Source organism: Phocoena phocoena, chromosome 4 (assembly GCF_963924675.1).
Source record: "Phocoena phocoena chromosome 4, mPhoPho1.1, whole genome shotgun sequence".
Lineage (NCBI taxonomy): Eukaryota > Metazoa > Chordata > Mammalia > Artiodactyla > Phocoenidae > Phocoena > Phocoena phocoena.
This window is the reverse complement of record NC_089222.1, coordinates 127,851,575-127,870,419: the sequence shown is the minus strand read 5'-3', so window position 1 is coordinate 127,870,419 and position 18,845 is coordinate 127,851,575. Positions and strand designations below refer to the sequence as shown.

The 18,845-nt window shown below is 38.4% G+C and overlaps 1 protein-coding gene across 7 annotated transcripts in view; it reads left to right on the top strand.

The window, feature by feature from the left end:
* The window catches only part of APP (amyloid beta precursor protein), a 275,416-nt gene that overhangs the window by 181,213 nt on the left and 75,358 nt on the right, over window positions 1-18,845 (top strand). For all 7 annotated transcript variants that reach the window (XM_065876966.1, XM_065876968.1, XM_065876967.1 and 4 more), the window contains 3 exons: window positions 3,423-3,556; window positions 8,658-8,732; window positions 9,439-9,597. In XM_065876966.1, the coding sequence (XP_065733038.1) occupies window positions 3,423-3,556; window positions 8,658-8,732; window positions 9,439-9,597 (368 nt within the window). The remainder of the gene's footprint in view (window positions 1-3,422; window positions 3,557-8,657; window positions 8,733-9,438; window positions 9,598-18,845) is intronic.

The following is an 18,845-nucleotide window of genomic DNA, read 5'->3' as shown; positions in this document are numbered from 1 at the left end:
TCCCCTTTCTCCTCACCAGCTGCAAGGTAGTGATAATATACTAAATTCATTTTAAAGTATTAAGAAATACCATCATTCTTCTCTCTTTGACTGGTCAGTGATCTAATTTGCTGATTGGTATGAATACAGGAAATTTTCAATTACTTAAACCAATTGAGATGGAGGGCTAGTATGAATGACTACAAAGTTTGAATTAAAAATTAAAAGAGGGCTTCCCTGGTGGCGCAGTGGTTGAGAGTCAGCCTGCCGATGCAGGGGACACGGGTTCGTGCCCCGGTCCGGGAATATCCCACATGCTGCGGAGCGGCTGGGCCTGTGAGCCATGGCCGCTGAGCCTGCACGTCTGGAGCCTGTGCTCCGCAACGGGAGAGGCCGCAACAGTGAGAGGCCCGCGTACCGCAAAAAAAAAAAAAAAAAAAAAAAAAAAATTAAAAGAGAGATAGCTTCTCTTAAAGTCCTCAACTAAAGAAAGTATCAGGGGCCACTAACAAGGATTTACTGAGAAATATTTCTCAATTAAATGGAATAAATCTGTAATACAAGATTTGTATTTATTTCCTTGTTCCTAAAATGTAAGTTTTAATACTTAAAATATTCTTCATCCTGTTAAATATACCTCGCTTGCTCGGTTCTTTCTTATTGTTTTATTCTTAATATTGCAAAGCTACATTTCAACTTAGACTAATGAGATTACAGTGACTAGGATTTTAGTGTTTCTCTCCATAAACCAGTAGATTTGCAAATCACAAGAGTCAGAGAAAACCATAAAGTTGGAGAATCTTTCTACTTATACAGTAACTTTTACAATTTCAGTTTTCCAAAGAGGGTGCCATGCTATGGTTACAGCAACTTACAGCAGATAGTTACCTTAATCTGTAAATATGACCCAAACATTTATCCGTTTTCATCTGTTCAAAATGTGAAATATAGTTTGCCTAATTATATCATTCTGCCAGATTGTCCTATGCCAAAAGAACTTTAACTTGTTCTCATTTGCTACCAGAAAAGATGAGAAAATGTTTAAAATCATGGGGAAAAATGCTAAATACCACTTCCATTTCAAGTGTGGACATGGTTAAGTTAAAAATACATGCATATTGAGTTGCTTAAGCTGATGCAGAAAAACATTTACCTTTGTTTTTTAACAAAAAATAAATTTAATTGAAAATTATTTTTCAGTCTTAAAAATTAAGATACATTTTCAATAATTTCAGCCTTTTATGCAGGTCATACCAAAATTTTTTAGAAAAGTACCTATTACTTTTCCTATCCATGGTACTTCATGATACTGTGTGTAATTCATTTTCAGTGGATGTGAAATAAAAGTAGCTCATTTTTCCTATGGTTAGGATAAGTGCTGAGATTTGAATTAGGATGCAATAATGAGCAAAGGAGGAGGGAAGGGTGCTAACATGAATGAAGTGCCATGTGTGCCACCCTTTCTGCAGGGTGACTACCACATGGTATAGCATCTCATTTTCCCAGCACTCCTAGTATGTTGGCCTGTTGTCACCACTTGATAGATGAATAAACTGGAACATAGAGTGCTTAAGTTCCTTGCTCTGGGTCACGACTAACCTAAGATCAAGATGTTATTGAAATCAAGGTGTGCCTGATTACACAGTTCATGTTCTTTGCTTCTTTCTTTCTTTGTGCTGCTGAAATATACCTCCCCCTTGTCTATTACACAGAAGAAGGGGGCAGATGTCTTTCAATAGGTATGCCCTGTGCCAATCCCAGACCAGTTGACTCAAAATCCCCTGGTATTTTGAAAACAATTCCAGGAAGATGCCCTGAAGTGAAGTATCTTTCCACTTCAGAGCAACGTCTGCATTGACAACTAAACTGCTTTTATTTTGTAAAGAAAGAATTATTAAACAGTGATTGAAGTAGAAGGGAAGAAATCCGAATGAATAGTTCTCTTTAAATTTATTATTTAATTATATAACAAGAAAGCTTTCTCATTTTGGTTCAAATCTTGGAGCCTTCAGATTGGGAATTTTCAGATGTTTTCTTGAAGCATGCGTAAAAGACACCTATCTTACGGATTAGTTTCAAAATGACCTAGCAATTAATTCTTCTCATTTAAGTTCTTTTGGAGTTATTGTATCTCAGATATCTTAGATGAGATTAGGGAAGAAGAATACTTAGAACACTGGAGATAGTTGAGTAATCTTTTGAATAAAACACATAAATTGATTCGACCTGAGAACATAGTGAAAACATTCATTTTTCTGGTTGAACGTGCTTATTTTTTTTTTGGCTGCATTGGGTCTTCGTTGCTGCTGCGCACGGGCTTTCTCTAGTTGTGGCGAACGGGGGCTGCTCTTTGTTGCGATGTGCAGGCTTCTCATTGCGGTGGCTTCTCTTGTTGTGGAGCATGGGCTCTAGGGCGTGCAGGCTCAGTAGTTGTGGCGCATGGGCTTAGTTGCTCCGCAGCATGTGGGATCTTCCCGGACCAGGGATCAAACTCATGTCCCCTGCGTTGGAAGGGAGATTCTTAACCACTGCGCCACCAGCAAAGTCCCCAGGCTTTCTTGTTTAAATCAAAATCTTGTTTTCTTTTCATGTTTTTTTTTTAATAAGCTCATAAATGCGCTGAATTCTCACTAGTCATTACTGATCTTTTGTAAAACTGCTGGTATAAGCATTATAAATCACTTGGCTCATGAGTTTCAGACATTTTTGCTTTATAGTACACTCTTCAGTTTTATGGGTATTTATTTTTCCACATAATATAGCAGTATATGCTGCAATTCAGTAATACTGCTCAGCAGTATTAGTGGAATTCAAAATAGAAATCACTTTCCTTTTGACAACTAGTATAATGAATTGGTTGACTATTGCCAAATTTGTGAAGGCAGAAAGATCTTTCTGTAATTTCATAAATGAACTTGACATTTATGAGTTTTTTGGTACTGTTTCAAATACTGCTCACCAGCTATCTAAAATATATAGTGTAGGATGTATCTTTACTCTGAGGTGCATTTATTTTGCATAGGCTAATTTCGAGATTTCTTTGGGTTTTTCAGGAATCTTAAGGTGTGATATTGATACCACCATTTACTTTCAAGGTTACAAACATTAATCTAGCAAGGCATAGGTATTTGGTGCAACATGTGTGTATTAAACACCAACTGTTTTTACTCTATGCATGCTTGTTTTGCAAAGAATTTTAAATATAATGCTGTAATCGCAAAATGGACTGTTTTCAAGATTTTCCTTCACCCTATCCTTGAAAGGGGGGAAAGACATCCTTACTGTGCTGCAAAATGTCTCGTGGTCTCTTAAACAGCATTAACATCTTGTATGTGCTTCTTTACTAAGTTCTTTGTTCTGGAATAAATGGAAAATAGGGCTTTCTTTGAAATGACTGGATAGTCTGTCACTCTCCTCAAGCCTTCTTTCCTTCTACTTTATAGTTCCTACAACAGCAGCCAGCACCCCTGACGCCGTTGACAAGTATCTCGAGACACCTGGAGATGAGAATGAACATGCCCATTTCCAGAAAGCCAAAGAGAGGCTTGAGGCCAAGCACCGCGAGAGGATGTCCCAGGTACATGTGAATTTCCATCCTTCAGTCGTACAATACTGGGGAAATCTGGATTTGCCTCTGCCTCAGAGTCTCCCCAGGGGCCCTATGGTTGATGAATGCCTAGGGGTGGGTAAGGCTCTAATTTTATCCAGATCTTAAAGACCCAGGTATAGTAAGTATAGTAAGATTTTATAAGCACAAATTAAGTTGTGTGTACACCTTCCTTGATGGTTTTGTCACTCTGTTTAGCGTAGTCCTGTAATGGTGTTGTAAATTAAAATCACTTAAAATGTTCGTTGGCAAAGATGAATATTTTTGTATGGAATACCAAATTATGAAAACTTTGAACCTAACATTTCTTACCGAGTTAATTCATAGGACTGTAGGAGCTTAAAACCAAAATGAACCATAATGATCATTTCATCTAGTCCCATAAATGACAGATAATGCAGTAAATTTTCAAGCGTTTAGCTTCCCACTCTAGAACAAAGCAATATAAGTAACACAGAGAGGCATTTGGAACCCAAGCCTTTCTTGCTCCTAGTACAATGCTCTTTTCACTACATTGTGCTACAAATCCTGTTTTTTTTTTTTTTTTTTTTTTTTGCGGTACTCGGGCCTCTCCCGTTGCGGAGCACAGGCTCCAGACGCGCAGGCTCAGTGGCCATGGCTCACAGGCCCAGCCGCTCCGCGGCAGAAATCCTGTTTTTTTAAATCATGTTCTTTATGAAACAAAAAATTGTTTCCAAAACAACTAATTTACATGTAATAATACCAACTACAATTTAAGTTATGCCTGCTACCAGGTGCTAGATGTTGTATTAGAGGTAGATAATACTGAGGATTTTAGTCCTTTTTCAGATTCTTTTTTTTTTTTTTAAACGTGGACCATTTCTAAAGTCGTTATTGAATTTGTTACAATATTGCTTCTGTTTTATGTTTGGTATTTTGGCCCTGAGGCATGTGGGACCTTAGCTCCCCAACCAGGGATCAAACCCGCACCCACTGCATTGGAAGGCGAAGTCTATAACCATTAGACTGCCAGGGAAGTTCCCTTTCTCAGATTTTTTATTCATTCATTCAGTCATTCAACAAATACGTATCCATCACTTACTTGCCAATCACCGTTCCAACTCATAGTCTATACCCTGAAGAGTGAACATGAAGAAATAATAGGAAAAGTCAGATTCAAGGAAACATAACTGAGTGAATGAAGAAAGAAAAATAGGGTTTTTCTTTAGGAAAGATACACACAATATGTAATCACTGTTGAGAAGGAGTAGGACGGCTATCAGCTGCCATACTTACTGCCACTGAAAAGACATCTTTTAAACTTAAATCCTGTCTCATTACTTGTTTCTGAAGCTCTCAGAACCTTGTTATTGCCCACAAAATCCATTTGTGGGACAATGAAGTCCCCCCCCAAAAAAATAGCAAAATAAACACTGAACGCTCAGCTTGGCATTTCCAGTGCCTGCCCCCTCACCCAACCTCCTGCACCCCCAAATCCAGTCATCTTACTTCCTCTCCCATCTCAACTGCTACCGTCGTCATATGGGCAGCCTTAAACCACTCTGCTCAACGTATGCTAAACCCATCACGGCCTCTCTCTGCTCTCAGCATCGATCTCTGGAAAAGTGTCCCACTCTTCTTCACGCTGGCACATCTTAGCCATTCCTTACACTCACGTAGTCCTCAGAGTGAGACAAGCAGTCACTGCTCTTTTGCATTTAACTAAATATTTGCTCACCAGTTTTATTCCTCCAGCTGGATTGTAAACGTTTAGTCCCTATACATTTATATAAGTACCTTCCTAACCTTGCATTTCTATCTTGAACCCACTTAGTCATTATTTTTTTAAAAAATACAGATTCTGAATTTTTTCCATTATTTATTGGTCATTTTGAGCCTGTTAATAGCACTGATTTTAACTACTCTTTCAGATATTATAGATCTGTCCTAGAATAGTAACTGTATTTTACACACCTATTTAAGCCATGACTTAGTTCATATATGTTTTAATGGACTTTCTTCACCTTTTAGTTACTACCTATATCTGAGATAATTTAAAGAATGTTATGCTGGAGCAGAGAATGTTGTCTCTTAGATTCCAGGGACCATAGACGTATGAGATGCTTGAGATCAACATTTATCATCATAATCTATGGTACTGAATTCTGGAGACTGTTTGAACTTGCCTGCCTCTTAAATCTCTCTGTATTACTTGTCATTTTCTCTGCATGAAACAGCAAAGTCTTTGAATATCTATAAATCCGGATGATACTGATACTTTCATGCATGCAGTGGAAAATTGCTTTATAAGACTATATGGGGCCACTGTGAAGTCTAGATCCTGAGAATTTTTAATTTAAAAATTTCATCTTTTAAAATGATTTTTATTACAGTGTTTTTTATTTGTTTTCTTACGATACAGAGAATTTGGGGCTTTTGTTGTTGCTGAGGCTCATGATAACTCTGAACTTACGGATTTCTGTTGTTCTATGTTATGAATAGTATCTAGCAAATATAAGGTGCACGATCATTTATTCCATATGATTTTAACAGTTTTACTATATCCTTAAAGTAAGGTTCTTCAAAATGGAAGTTGACCTTTCTCTACATTTATTATTTTTACGATAGAAGCATCAACATCTTAGGAACGGCCTTTTCTCCTGTCACCAAATATAAATAAACTTAGCTCACCTGTTGGATTTGCCATTTTATAATGGCTAATTGGGCCACAGGGGACAAAAGCATGGTCTTTAGAGCCACAGAGATCTTGGTTTATATTCTTCCTTCTCCATTTTTTTCCTGCATAACTTTGAGCAGGTAACTTAACCTGATCCATAAAAATGGGGATGGCCGGGCTTCCCTGGTGGCGCAGTGGTTGAGAGTCCGCCTGCCGATGTGGGGAACACGGGTTCGTGCCCTGGTTCCGGGAGGATCCCACGTGCCGTGGAGAGGCTGGGCCCGTGAGCCATGGCCGCTGAGCCTGCGCGTCTGGAGCCTGTGCTCCGCAACGGGAGAGGCCACAACAGTGAGAGGCCTGCGTACCGCAAAAACAAACAAAAAAATGGGGATGGCAAAGGCTAATCTCATGTGAGAAATCAATTAAACGAGAGAGATTTTGGAAAGCTCTTAATACTGGATCTGGTATTTAGCAGGTCAGGAGTGATGCACTCTATTATCAGTGGACCTCAGTGGAAGCCATTGTTCAAAGGGAGATGTTGAGCCCACAGTGTGTGTTTATCTTTCAGTAAGTAGGCCTAGCGTGATGGTGTAGGTGAATTGTTTTATTTGGAAGGATGGAGGATATTATTAAATTGCTCTGAAAATCAAAATTTTATTTCATTTCTATAGGAATGCTTATTTTCAATGCATTAGCTAAATAAATCTCCTTAATTATTCCATGGATTCCCCTGCTCAAAGATGAAAGATCTGAATATACAAAGGAAGATGGTAAAGATTTAAATGTAATGCAGGAAATCAGTTTTTCACATTCCAATAAGACATCTGACTTCTGTCTCAAACTAATTTTGAGATTCCTTACCTGAAGAATTTGTGGTAGAATACCGCCACTATGAACATTTTCGAAGCAGGAAATTCAAATATTTTTATTTCAAGGCTTATCACATCTGTAAAGCAAAAGTAGTCTTCAGTAGCCCCCATCTCACAGGTGCTCTTCATTAACTCTTGGACCCACCGAAGCATCTGGGGCAATATGTTTCTTTTCCTTCTATATCCTGTTCTTGTTCATAGCAGCTGCACATTTTCCCCAATTTTGCTGTGAATGTGTTAGATTATTTCTTATATGCTCTTCACTTGTAACAGAGAATTCATTCCATTCTTTTTTCTCCATAATTTCATGCACACAACATGGGGAGGCTTGTCTTGTACTTTATACAATGGATCGATGCTAACTGACAATGAAGTATCTAATTAAAAACTGACATGATGATGTGATGTGATATTCTCATAGAACTTCTCTATCAGTAGTTACTTACGCCAAGCTTCAAGGATGTCTGAAAACAATCAGTTCCTTAGGAATAAATACCTGTAAATAACAGACTCTTATAATACAGAAATCAGGGTTTCTTGCGCTTTGTATGTCCACAAAGTATGCAAGTAAACAGCTGTCAACAGACCATTATTTTGTTTACTGGATCTTTCTGTTCTTTATATTACCTTGCTCAGGTATGAGCTACACTTAAAAAAAAAAAACTACTTGATAGTGAGTAGTACACTTGAAAAGGAAAAGGAAGCTGTAAGTGGTAAGACTCAAGTATCATTTCCTTTCAGCAGCATCCACAGCTGCAGACTTTTCCTCTTTGCATTCAGATCAGTGAGTGAACTTCTCTCAGAGAAATCCTGAGTGAACATCATAGATGAGAAGAGGACGTCTTATTTTCCTACAAAACAGATTAGCCTGGTTACCAAATTAGTGTTACTTACCAAGAATACTTTTTGCTACATTCAGAACATTATAATGTGTACTGTCTTGGAATTTTTGGAGGAATTTAGAGTATTCTTTGCTGTTGGCGAGGCAAGTTGACAAGCAAAATGTTCTAATTGCCCGTCAGTTCTTCAGTGGGGTGGATCTTAGGATTTCTGACAACTGAAATCTTCTTTTCCTTCCTCTATTAGGTACTTCTTGGTACTGTGCTCATGGCATGTGTACACATGCATAAAGTGTTATATATGCTTTTTCCCCCTTCGTACTGTTTGAATTTTTATAACTTGCTTTCACAAAAGACTAAAACCAACGTGTTCAATTTAATGTTGGAAGAACTTATACAGGTAATATATGCCTTTTAGGAATCGTTGACATTTGTGCACATCAAATAAAATGACTTTCAGCTATTTCTGAAAGTAATAGAAAAGAAGAAAGACAACTTTGTTTCAAAGGGCCATATAAAGGTGAACATTTATGTTTACTGTACTGCTGTGATAGAGTATATACATCTTAGTGAGAGGTCAAATATTATTGAGCTAGGAATGGAACGTGATCATATTTTTCATGTTTAAAATGTCAAATGTAGAAAAAAAAACACAGTGATCTAGCTCATTAAATCTATATTTGAAGAAATAACTGATGGTTTTAAATGATTTCCTCCTTTTGTAGGTCATGAGAGAGTGGGAAGAGGCAGAGCGTCAAGCAAAGAACTTGCCTAAAGCTGATAAGAAAGCAGTGATCCAGGTAAACCCTGAGTCCATCCTCCACCACGCATCATACCCTTGTTGATGTAGTGCCTGCACCTTTTCAAGCATCTGCTGGAACCGCATGCCTGATCGTTCATATTTCCCTCAACTTGGACTACTGCTCATCATTGTCTAATAATTCAGTTGCTTAAACCCTGCCTTACTTTTGCTCCCAATTAGCTCATTATAATTCATTTCTTTAAAACTCACATTGTTACTTAAAGTCTAATTTTTATCAGTAATATATCTTTCTGGTTGCCATAATCTTCTGCTACTTCTTCCCCGTGGCATATTTACATGATAATTTGAATTTTTGACTGGAACCACTCTGAGAATTACCTTCAGTAAAGCATGAGGTTATCATGATCATTTTCTTAAAGTTCTTTGAGTAAGAGAGGACTTTCATAAATATTCATGTAATTTAGAGTTTCAAGAGGATATACATTTATTCTACCTTACGGTTAGTCAAATCAGTTTTCAGTGACCATATAAAATAATGATTTACATTGAGAAATTAGGTCTGGGGATGAAAAGCAGGGAAATGGAGGGGAACCCATAAAACATGCTGAATTAGTCAAAATGTTGGAATGACTGAAGTCTTTGAACACAACAAAGTATGATATCCCTTTTAAAAGACTTGAATTTGCTGCTCCGTCCTATTTGTCTGGTTCCCGATTGTCACGTGCCTCTGTTTGCGACGGCAGCATTTCCAGGAAAAGGTGGAGTCTCTGGAGCAGGAAGCAGCCAACGAGAGACAGCAGTTGGTGGAGACGCACATGGCCAGAGTGGAAGCCATGCTCAATGACCGCCGCCGCCTGGCCCTGGAGAATTACATCACCGCTCTGCAGGCTGTGCCGCCTCGGGTAGGCTTCCCTTCACAGCTCAGGGCACAGCAGCCAGTAGGCATGGGGACACTGGGGACTGAAGGCCATAAGAAAGAAATCAGGAGAAGTTTCTAAGAGCACCATTATTCACAGGTTCAACCTCAGTCTGTTTTATCTTGAAGGTTAAAGGGTCACAGAGCAGCTGCCTCCATAGTACCATCTCTGTACAGTAGACACACCTTTCCACTGAGGAGTCAGACAGGCTTCCTGGGGACTCACAGTGCAAGACCTGATTTGAGTTGATATCCCTGGATGGTGACAATTCATGATATAGTTGAAGTCAGGGAACCACAAGAGCTGGAAGGAATTTAGATGTAACCTAGACCAGCCCCCTTATCATGTGATGTGACTGAGATCAAGAAAAGCTGAGATTTGGCTGGGTTATAAGGATTTTTAGTGGAAAAATAGGAACTAGAACTGAAATTTCCTGCTGAGAACAGCAGCCATATTCTCTGGGGATAGGAGCCCTATTTTGATCATGATGTCCACAGCAAAGGGGTTTATTTGTGGTATTCAGGGATAAATGCCCAGAAAGGCTTACCAAGCACTGCAAGCATAGGCTTCATGGGAGAGCTTACTTTGGATGTAAGGAACATTCTGAGCATGAGTACATCATGTCCGTTTGTTCTATCCATTACTGAGTGAGGAATATTGAAATCTCCAACTATAATTGTGGATTGGACTCTTCCTCATGTGATACCCTCAGGTTTTGCTTTGTGTATTTTGAGGCTCTGTTCTTAGATGCATAAACATTCAGTGTTGTTATGTCCTCTCTACCCCCCTTATCATTATGAAATGTCCTTCTTTACCCCTAGTAATGTGTTTTGCTCTAAAATTACTGTGTTTGATATTAATTAAGCTACTCTAGCTTTCTTTTAATGTATCATAGTGTATCATTTTTCCATCCTTGTGTGGAGCACATCCTGTTGCGGAGCACAGGCTCTGGACATGCAGGCCCAGTGGCCATGGCTCATGGGCCCAGCCACTCCACGGCATGTGGGATCTTCCCGGACTGGGGCATGAACCCGTGTCCCCTGCATCGGCAGGCGTATTCTCAACCACTGCGCCACCAGGGAAGCCCCATTCTTGTGTTTTTGTTTAACCTATTTGTTTATATTTGAAGTACATTTCTTCTAGGCAGCATATACTTGGGTCTTGCCCTTTAATTAAGAAGACCATTTAATGAAGTTATTGATATGATTATGCCTAAATCCATCATCATGCTATTTGTTTTCTAGTTGTCTCGTCTGTTCCTCGTTCCCCCCTTTTTTTTTGCTACCTTTTGGATTAACTGAATATATTTTATGATTCTATTTTGTGTCCTTTGGCTTTTACCTTTAACTCTTTATTATTTTAGTGTTTGATTTAGAGTTTGTAGAAAACATCTTTAACTTTTCACACTGGTATTATACCAGTACAAATGATGTTATACCACTTCCCTTATATTACAAGAACCTTACAATAAGGTACTTCCATTTCCCGTTTCCTACTCTTTGGGCTGTTGTTGTCATACTTTTTCCATACTACATTACTGTTATTTTTTAAACAGTCAATTATCTTTTAAAGAGTTAAATAATAAGAAAAATATTTACTTACCTATATATTTACCATTTCTGGTGTTCTTTGTTCCTTGTGTAGGTCCATCTGGAATCATTTTTCTTCTACCCAGAGGACTTCCTTTAAATTTTATTTTAATGCATTTAGATTCGTAAAGAATTCTTTGTGCTTGGGTATGCCTGAAAATATCCTTATTTCACCTTTCCTTTAAAAGACATTTTTACTGGGATAGAATTCTGAGTTGAAGTTTTTCTTCAATTGCCTTGATGTTGATGCTCCATTGTCGTCTTATTTGCATTGTTTCCAACAAAAATACTTATATCATCCTTTTCTTTATGTCTCTGTAAATAATATATCTTTTTTTTTTTAATCTGGTTGCTTTTAGGGTTTTTTCCTTTATCACTAGTTTTGAGCAATTTGATTATGATGTGTCCTGGTATATTTCAACCTGCCATTAATCCCCTCTGGCTGTTTTTCATATCATACATTATAGTTTTCATGTCTAGAATTTTAATCTGGATTTTTGTATGTTTGTTTCATATTTTCCATATCTTTACTTAAGTTTTGAACTTTTGGAATTTTATTATTGGCTTTCCGGCATTGTGAAGTTCACCTTGTCGAGTGCTGAGTATTTTTGGATACCTATTACTATTCCTGAGCTTTGTTCTGTAATGCAGTAAATTACTTGGAAACAGAGTAGTTATCAACCTGTGGCTAGTGATTCCTCAATCCTGAAGCAAGATCCTTCTGAGTAATCTACCATGAATGTTGAGTTTTTCCATCTAGATCATGGAAACAAGTACTATTTCTCACCCTGTGTGAACACCAGACACTGTTACTGCTAATCCTTTTGGGTGATTTTTTTCCCATGGCCTCATGTTTCTTTCATGTGTGTGCATTGATCATTAGTCAGCTGTATTCTCATAGGGTATCATCTCCAGTTTCTCTCTCTGAGCAACTCCTTCCTCTCCAGTATTTTTTCCTGTGACTGCCAGCCACCTCCGTCTCTTCAGACTCTCACCCCATATCTTCAGCTCTCTGGAATCTCCCAGGCTCTGACTGGGTTCCCACGCCTGGAGCCACAGCCTGGAAACTCAAGGCAGTAAGCTTGGGCAATTGTAGAGTTCACAATATTTGTTTCTTATCTCTCAGTGGTCTGTCCTTCACCTGGCATCTGATATCTTACAGAAATATAGTCCTGTATAGTTTGTCCATTTTTTGGTGGTTACTGGCAGCAGGGTAAATCTAGTTTCCACTACTTGTCTTGGCTGGAAGTGGCAGTCTGTGTGTACACTATGTAACTAAACCAAAAAAACACCCACTTGCACTGATTCTCCTCGTCATTTTGATTTTTCTTTCTATACTAAGGTTCAGAGCAGAAAGCTCTGAGGAACCGTAAGAGAGCTCTGGTTCTCTTCCAGATGGCGAAATAGTATTGACCCTGTTTTACCAATGACATCACTGAGATTGAGTGGCTAGTTCAGGGTGACACCACTAGTAATGGACAGGGTGGAGCTGTGAGTCACAGGTGACCACCGCAGGGCCTTCTACCAGACCAGGCTTCCTCTCGGAACAGAAAGCTTTTGAAAAAGAATATTCACATTAGCATTTTCATTTTCTCTTCAGAAAAACATCTGTCCTGGCACTGTTCAGTAAAATTATGTTTATGTATCTGGAGAATGAGTTCCTTGGTTACTGTCTTTTTTTTACAGGACTTTATTTTGGGGTGCAGGGCCATCAGCATCATTTGCCAGAGCAAGGCAGGGTGGTGGGCGTTGAGACCAGAATCTGAACAGCTGACATTTAGTGAAGTGTTCCAGCTAAAAGTCCGATTTCTGAAGTAAGATCTTTGCTAAATGGCATTGATAGAGCTAAAAGTAAGATGAGGACTGAATGGAGTCTTCAACAAATGCATATTTCAGATCTTTCAGTTCAGTCCCATCAGCCATCACAGGAAAGACAGTGACAAGAATAATGTTTGCCAAAGCTTCTTGTGTTATCAAAGGGGATAATTTCAGATTTGGTCATAATCATGCTTGCCCAGAGTCAGGTGATCACACCGTGTAGAATTAGACAACATGTTTATTTGAAATAAAAATTTTAAATCGGATTAAGAAGAACTATTTAACTGTCAAAAAATCAGATATTTGTTGATTGATCCAAGGATTCACATTGAATTCTTACCTAGAAATGCATAAAACTCTCCCATCTAATAAAAACTGGGACTGGGTAGTTACAGGCATGCAATCTTGGCATTACCTGCCATTTTTGTTAAGTTATTGTCTTTGTGGGTTTTATTTGAATTTTAATGTATAGCTTGACATGGCACTTAGCTCCACACTTTGGAAAATGCGAGAAAATTCTAAATCCCTTCTTGAGGGCTTTTATATATTGCTGTTGAAAGACATAAATCAGAAGCTTGCCAGTAACTCTCTGAGAAAGGTCATGTCTTGTATTGGAGCCATAAATAAGTATTTCTGAAATCTCCCTCATACTTACACAGTGCCTGGGAAATACAAAATATTTACTCAATGTTAGCTGAATATAAGAAAATGAATTAGTCAGGTGTTTTTTCTGTCGATTCTGTAGCTGATAATCACGTCAGAATAACTATCCCCTTAACCCTGACCACTTTTGCCAAATAGTCCCCAACTTCACAAACAGGAATCTGGAGCAACGTGGATTGTTTATACAGGCTCTTTGAAGCTTAGGTTTAATCCATGCTTTCATTTTTTTTTTTAACCCAAGCTTGGAAGTATGACGCGATGATGTTTTTGTGCAGCTGGAATTCCTTGGTCTACCACGAATTTCATTTGTGAGTCCCTGTGTCTGTGTGTGCTTTATGTTCCAAATTTCCTTTTTGATGAATTACATTCCTACTGGCTGATACACTGAATGGCCAACCTAGAAGTGCATTGTTTGAATCATATTTAGAATTTTTATATAAATATATACTTCACATATTACAATTGTTAAAACAGTCTCTCCATGTCCGTCCATCCTCTTCCCCCCTCTCTCAACCCCCAGGAATAAAAAAATTAGAATGCAGTTGTGTCTTTGCACTAGGATAAACTCTTAATCTGTAGAGGGCTAGTAACTCTTCTAAGGACCAGCTCTTCAAAATTTTCACTTCTCTAAAAGTTTCCTTGGAAAAATAAAGGAGTTACACTTTTTTTTTTCCAGAAAAGTTAAAGTCTTCTCCAAAATGGCATCACACATGGTTAAACTTCTATCACCCTTGGAGGCCTTTAAGCTACTAAACATAAGTACTGCTTTAAACTAAATTATCATCACAAAACACAGGACTTTGGCTTCTTACTTTCACAGAGCTCAAATTGATGCAACTCATGAAATAATGAGTTAAATACTATCTGAGCCTTCCCTCCTGTAACTGGCAAGGTCTACTTCATAGATGGAGAAAAGATTATGCTATTGCCTGACTGTTCAACATTCTCTGTAATCGGAAGAGAAACTATACTTAAGTGGGATCCCATATAGATAAACCAAAGGCTGCACAGGAATTTCTGTTTAAAATAAACTTTCCATTGTAGGCTTAGGTCTGGAAAAATTTAGGAGCTGGAGTAAGAACTGAAATGTTTTAAAGATAAGAGACAAAAAGCCAAAGTTTTCTGTGTAATTCTGGGATTTTTGGTGTCTTTACAGATACTCAGTCTAAATCTCCATTAGACAACATCCTAATTACTATCCTGACTTCAACAACTTTTAAGAATTTTCTATGTGGAAGAAAGAATTAAGAAACATTTTCATGTATGTCTGTGTGTCTGTGTGCCAGTAGTGTTGTTTTGGTTTTTTTCCAGTGTCTCAGGAGATATCTTATCCATACTAAATTTGGATACTAAATACTGCATTGCAGCCATCTTATCCGTACTAAAATTAATTTCATGTTTGTATCTGATGCTTCACACTCAGACTCTCAACATTTAATTGAGCAAAAAAATTGGGGGGCAGTTTCTTTAGCACCTGCACTCTTTCCTTTCTCATTTCTTTTCTTTTCTTTTTTTTTTTCTAATTGAAGTATAGTTGACTTACAATATTATATTAGGTTCAGGTGTAAAACATAGTGATTATATATTTTTATAGATTGCATACCATACAGAATTATTATATAATATTATTGACTATATTCCCCATGCTGTACATTACATCCCTGGGACGTGTTTGTTTTACAACTAGAGGTTTCTACCTCTTAATCCCCTTCACCAATTTCACCCATTATTCCCCTCTTCTCCTGCTGGTGACCATCAGTTTGTTCTCTGTATCTGTGAGTCTGTTTTTGTTTCTTTATATTTGTTCATTTATTTTATTTTTTGGATTCCCCATATACGTGAAAACGTACAGTATTTGTCTTTGTCTGATTTATTTCACTAATTATAATACTCTCCAGATTCATCCATGCTGTTGCAAGTGTATATACCACACTTTTTTTTTTTTTTTTTTTTTTTTTTTTGTGGTACGCGGGCCTCTCACTGCTGTGGCCTCTCCCATTGCGGAGCACAGGCTCCGGACACGCAGGCTCAGCGGCCATGGCTCACGGGCCCAGCCGCTCCACAGCATGCGGGATCCTCCCGGACTGGGGCACAAACATGTGTCCCCTGCATCGGCAGGCGGACTCCCAACCACTGAGCCACCAGGGAAGCCCTACACCACATCTTCTTTACACATTCATCTGGCAGTTGGCACTTAGGTTGCTTTTATTTCTTGGCTATTGTAAATAAACCTGCTATGAACATTGGGGTGCATACATCTTTCCGAATTAGTGTCTTCATTCTCTTTGGGTAAATACCAAGGAATGGAATTGCTAGAGTGTATGGTAGTTCTATTTTTAATTTTTTGAGGAATCTCCATGCTGCTTTCCATAATGGCTCTACCAGTTTACACTCCCACCAACAGTATACTAGATTACTTCAGCCAAATGTTAAATTTTCTTGAGATTCCTGAAAATGTCTTCATACAATTCTTTAGTAGAACGATTTGGGGGATTTACCATGAAGGAGCACAGTTTCTTCCCTAAATTGAGATTTTGCTCACTGCTGTTAGGTGTATTCTAGCAGCAGGGCAATACGTGTTCAAGAAAAAGCAGCAAATCGTTGGACAAAATAAAGGGCAGCAATTAGTTGGTATGCCGTGGCAGGCAAACTAGTGACAGCATGAGGAGGTACCACCTAAATCAGTCTTTAGCCAGTATGAATGTTGGTGTAACTATATGTTTTATAACGTAAACAGAAACTGAGGTGCTAAACTTGACTGTTTTCATTTTCATATAATTTCTAACTGCCCTTCTCCCTGCAGTTCTTCATTTTCTGCTAATCACTTCTGGTCGCAAAAGAAATAGGAAGCACTGATAGAATATATGTAGATAATATATATCTCCAAGGTAAATATACTGCATCTACACCTCAATATAATGGACGGTAAATAAATTAAAAGTTATTTGCTGACATCTTAATATGTGAAGGCACTGAGGGAGATGAGTACTAAGAGGTTTCAAACATCCTACCCTCAAGTTTTTTGTTGTTTTTTTCAATTTATTTATTTTATTTATTTTTGGCTGCCTTGGGTCTTCATTGCTGCGCGTGGACTTCCTCTAGTTGCGGTGAGTGGGGGCTACTCTTCGTTGCGGTGCGCAGGCTCCTCAATGCAGTGGCTTCTCTTGTTGCAGAGCACGGGCTCTAGGCACATGGGCTCCAGTAGTTGTGACACGCAGGCTCAATAGTTGTGGCACACGGGCTTAGTTGCTCTGCGGCATGTGGGATCTTCCCAGACAAGGGCTTGAAGCTGTGTCCCCTGCATTGGCAGGCGTATTCTTAACCACTGCGCCACCAGGGAAGTGCCCAAGTTTTGAATATAATCAAAATTTTGTAAAGCTGATCAGAATGTACTTAAAAGACTACTGGCTTGAAAATCATCTTTGAGGAATATAATTATCCTGTACCTTATATATTTATTATTCATTCATTCATCATTCATTTATTTTTACTTGAGGTTTGTAAAAATTGGTGAGCACAAGGGGACTTGTTAACTTGAGAGCTTTTAAGGACAGACCCCATATCAAATGGTGGGTGGAAAGACAAATGGGAGAATTTGCATTTATTAAACAAAGTCCTATAAACTGTGCTGTGTGGTTTGCATGCTATTCCGGAAAAGCCTCTCAGTATTACCTCTTACCTTGCTTTGAATCTTTACCTAGCTGAATAGACAGATCTTACTAAAGACCAGCAGGAAGTGCGTAATGAGAGACACTAGTGTTTTCTGTTTTTAATTGAATTAAGTTAAATAGAAAATTAAGACGTATGTAGGCAAGGCATCCACTTGAAAGCTGTCCTGTGCCTCTGAGACCCTATTCCTCACCCAGATTCCCTCCACAGCAGAGCCCCACTTAGTCACTGTCTTCAAAGTCGAAATAGCTCTCCATCTGATGCTGTCAAACATACAGCACTGGGATGTCATATTTCGTTCTAGCAAAGGTTGCACATACATATTTATATGTCAATATCTATTTTCATTCATTCTTGAAAATGAAAACCCATTATGAAAACATAAATATTTAGTTGTTTTAGACAAATGCATAGCACATTATTTAATAATCCAGTGGTTGCTTAACTGTCTGGCGTTACAGATATCTGCCCTACAGAGCAGATAGCAACAAGGGATCTTCTCCCTAGAAACGTGTGTGTGTGCACACAAAATTACACATAGGTTTCAAGGAGTTCACTCATTTTCTGCAGCTTATCCACGGATCAGTTTAAAGATCCTAGGTTATATTTGGATTTTTGTAAGTGTAGGGGAGCAAAATTTTCCCCCAAAATGTGTCTCTTTGGCATGAGGATTAATTTAGGCTGATTATTTTTGAGGCCCAAAAGACTCAGGAAGAACCTTTGACCTTCCTTCCCCCTAACTGCCTAAAAGAATGTAGACAGAGGTCCTGTTCCAGGGAAGGAGCTGTTACTATAGATCACTATAGTATGAACTAGGTGTGTAGACAGGGAGGAAAATCTGTTAAAGTTCTTCTCTATGTCCCATTGTCTCTGCAATTCCCAGCTGATGTTTGTTTATCAAACATTTGATTTTTTTCCCTTTCCATGTCAATTGCCTTCCTCCCCTTTGAAGTCCCAACCCACTACCCCCAACATCCTCTTTTGTCTTTAGCTGAAGATGGTATTTAAGGTGAGGGTTTCAGCCGTTTTGGTGAGTTACTCAATTTTCCTGGGTCTGGCCCATGTTATTCAACTTTCGTTTCATTTTTCTCCTCTTAATCTGTATCACATCAATTTAATTCTTAGACCAGTCAGAAGGCTAGAGGAAAATTTCTTCTTTCCAGACATAAGCTTTATCTTGAATTTCCTTATATTGCTTCTAGGAGGTCATGGCACTGTGGTTAGGTAGCGTATGAGAAGAGAGTGAAATTGAAAGAAATATAAATGTGCATATCTTTGAACACGGTGTAGCCACTTGGGGGATTTGTGAAGCAAAAATGCCAAAATCTAAGTATGAATATACAAAATTGAAGCATATTGTAATTCTCTCTTAAGAAGTCAAGAGTATGGCATGGTTGGCATTTGTCAGATGATCAGACCATTTGACAAATCTTTCTGAAGGTCTGTGGTATCTTAAAACATCTTTTGTTTACGATTTCTTCCTCAACTCTGCGG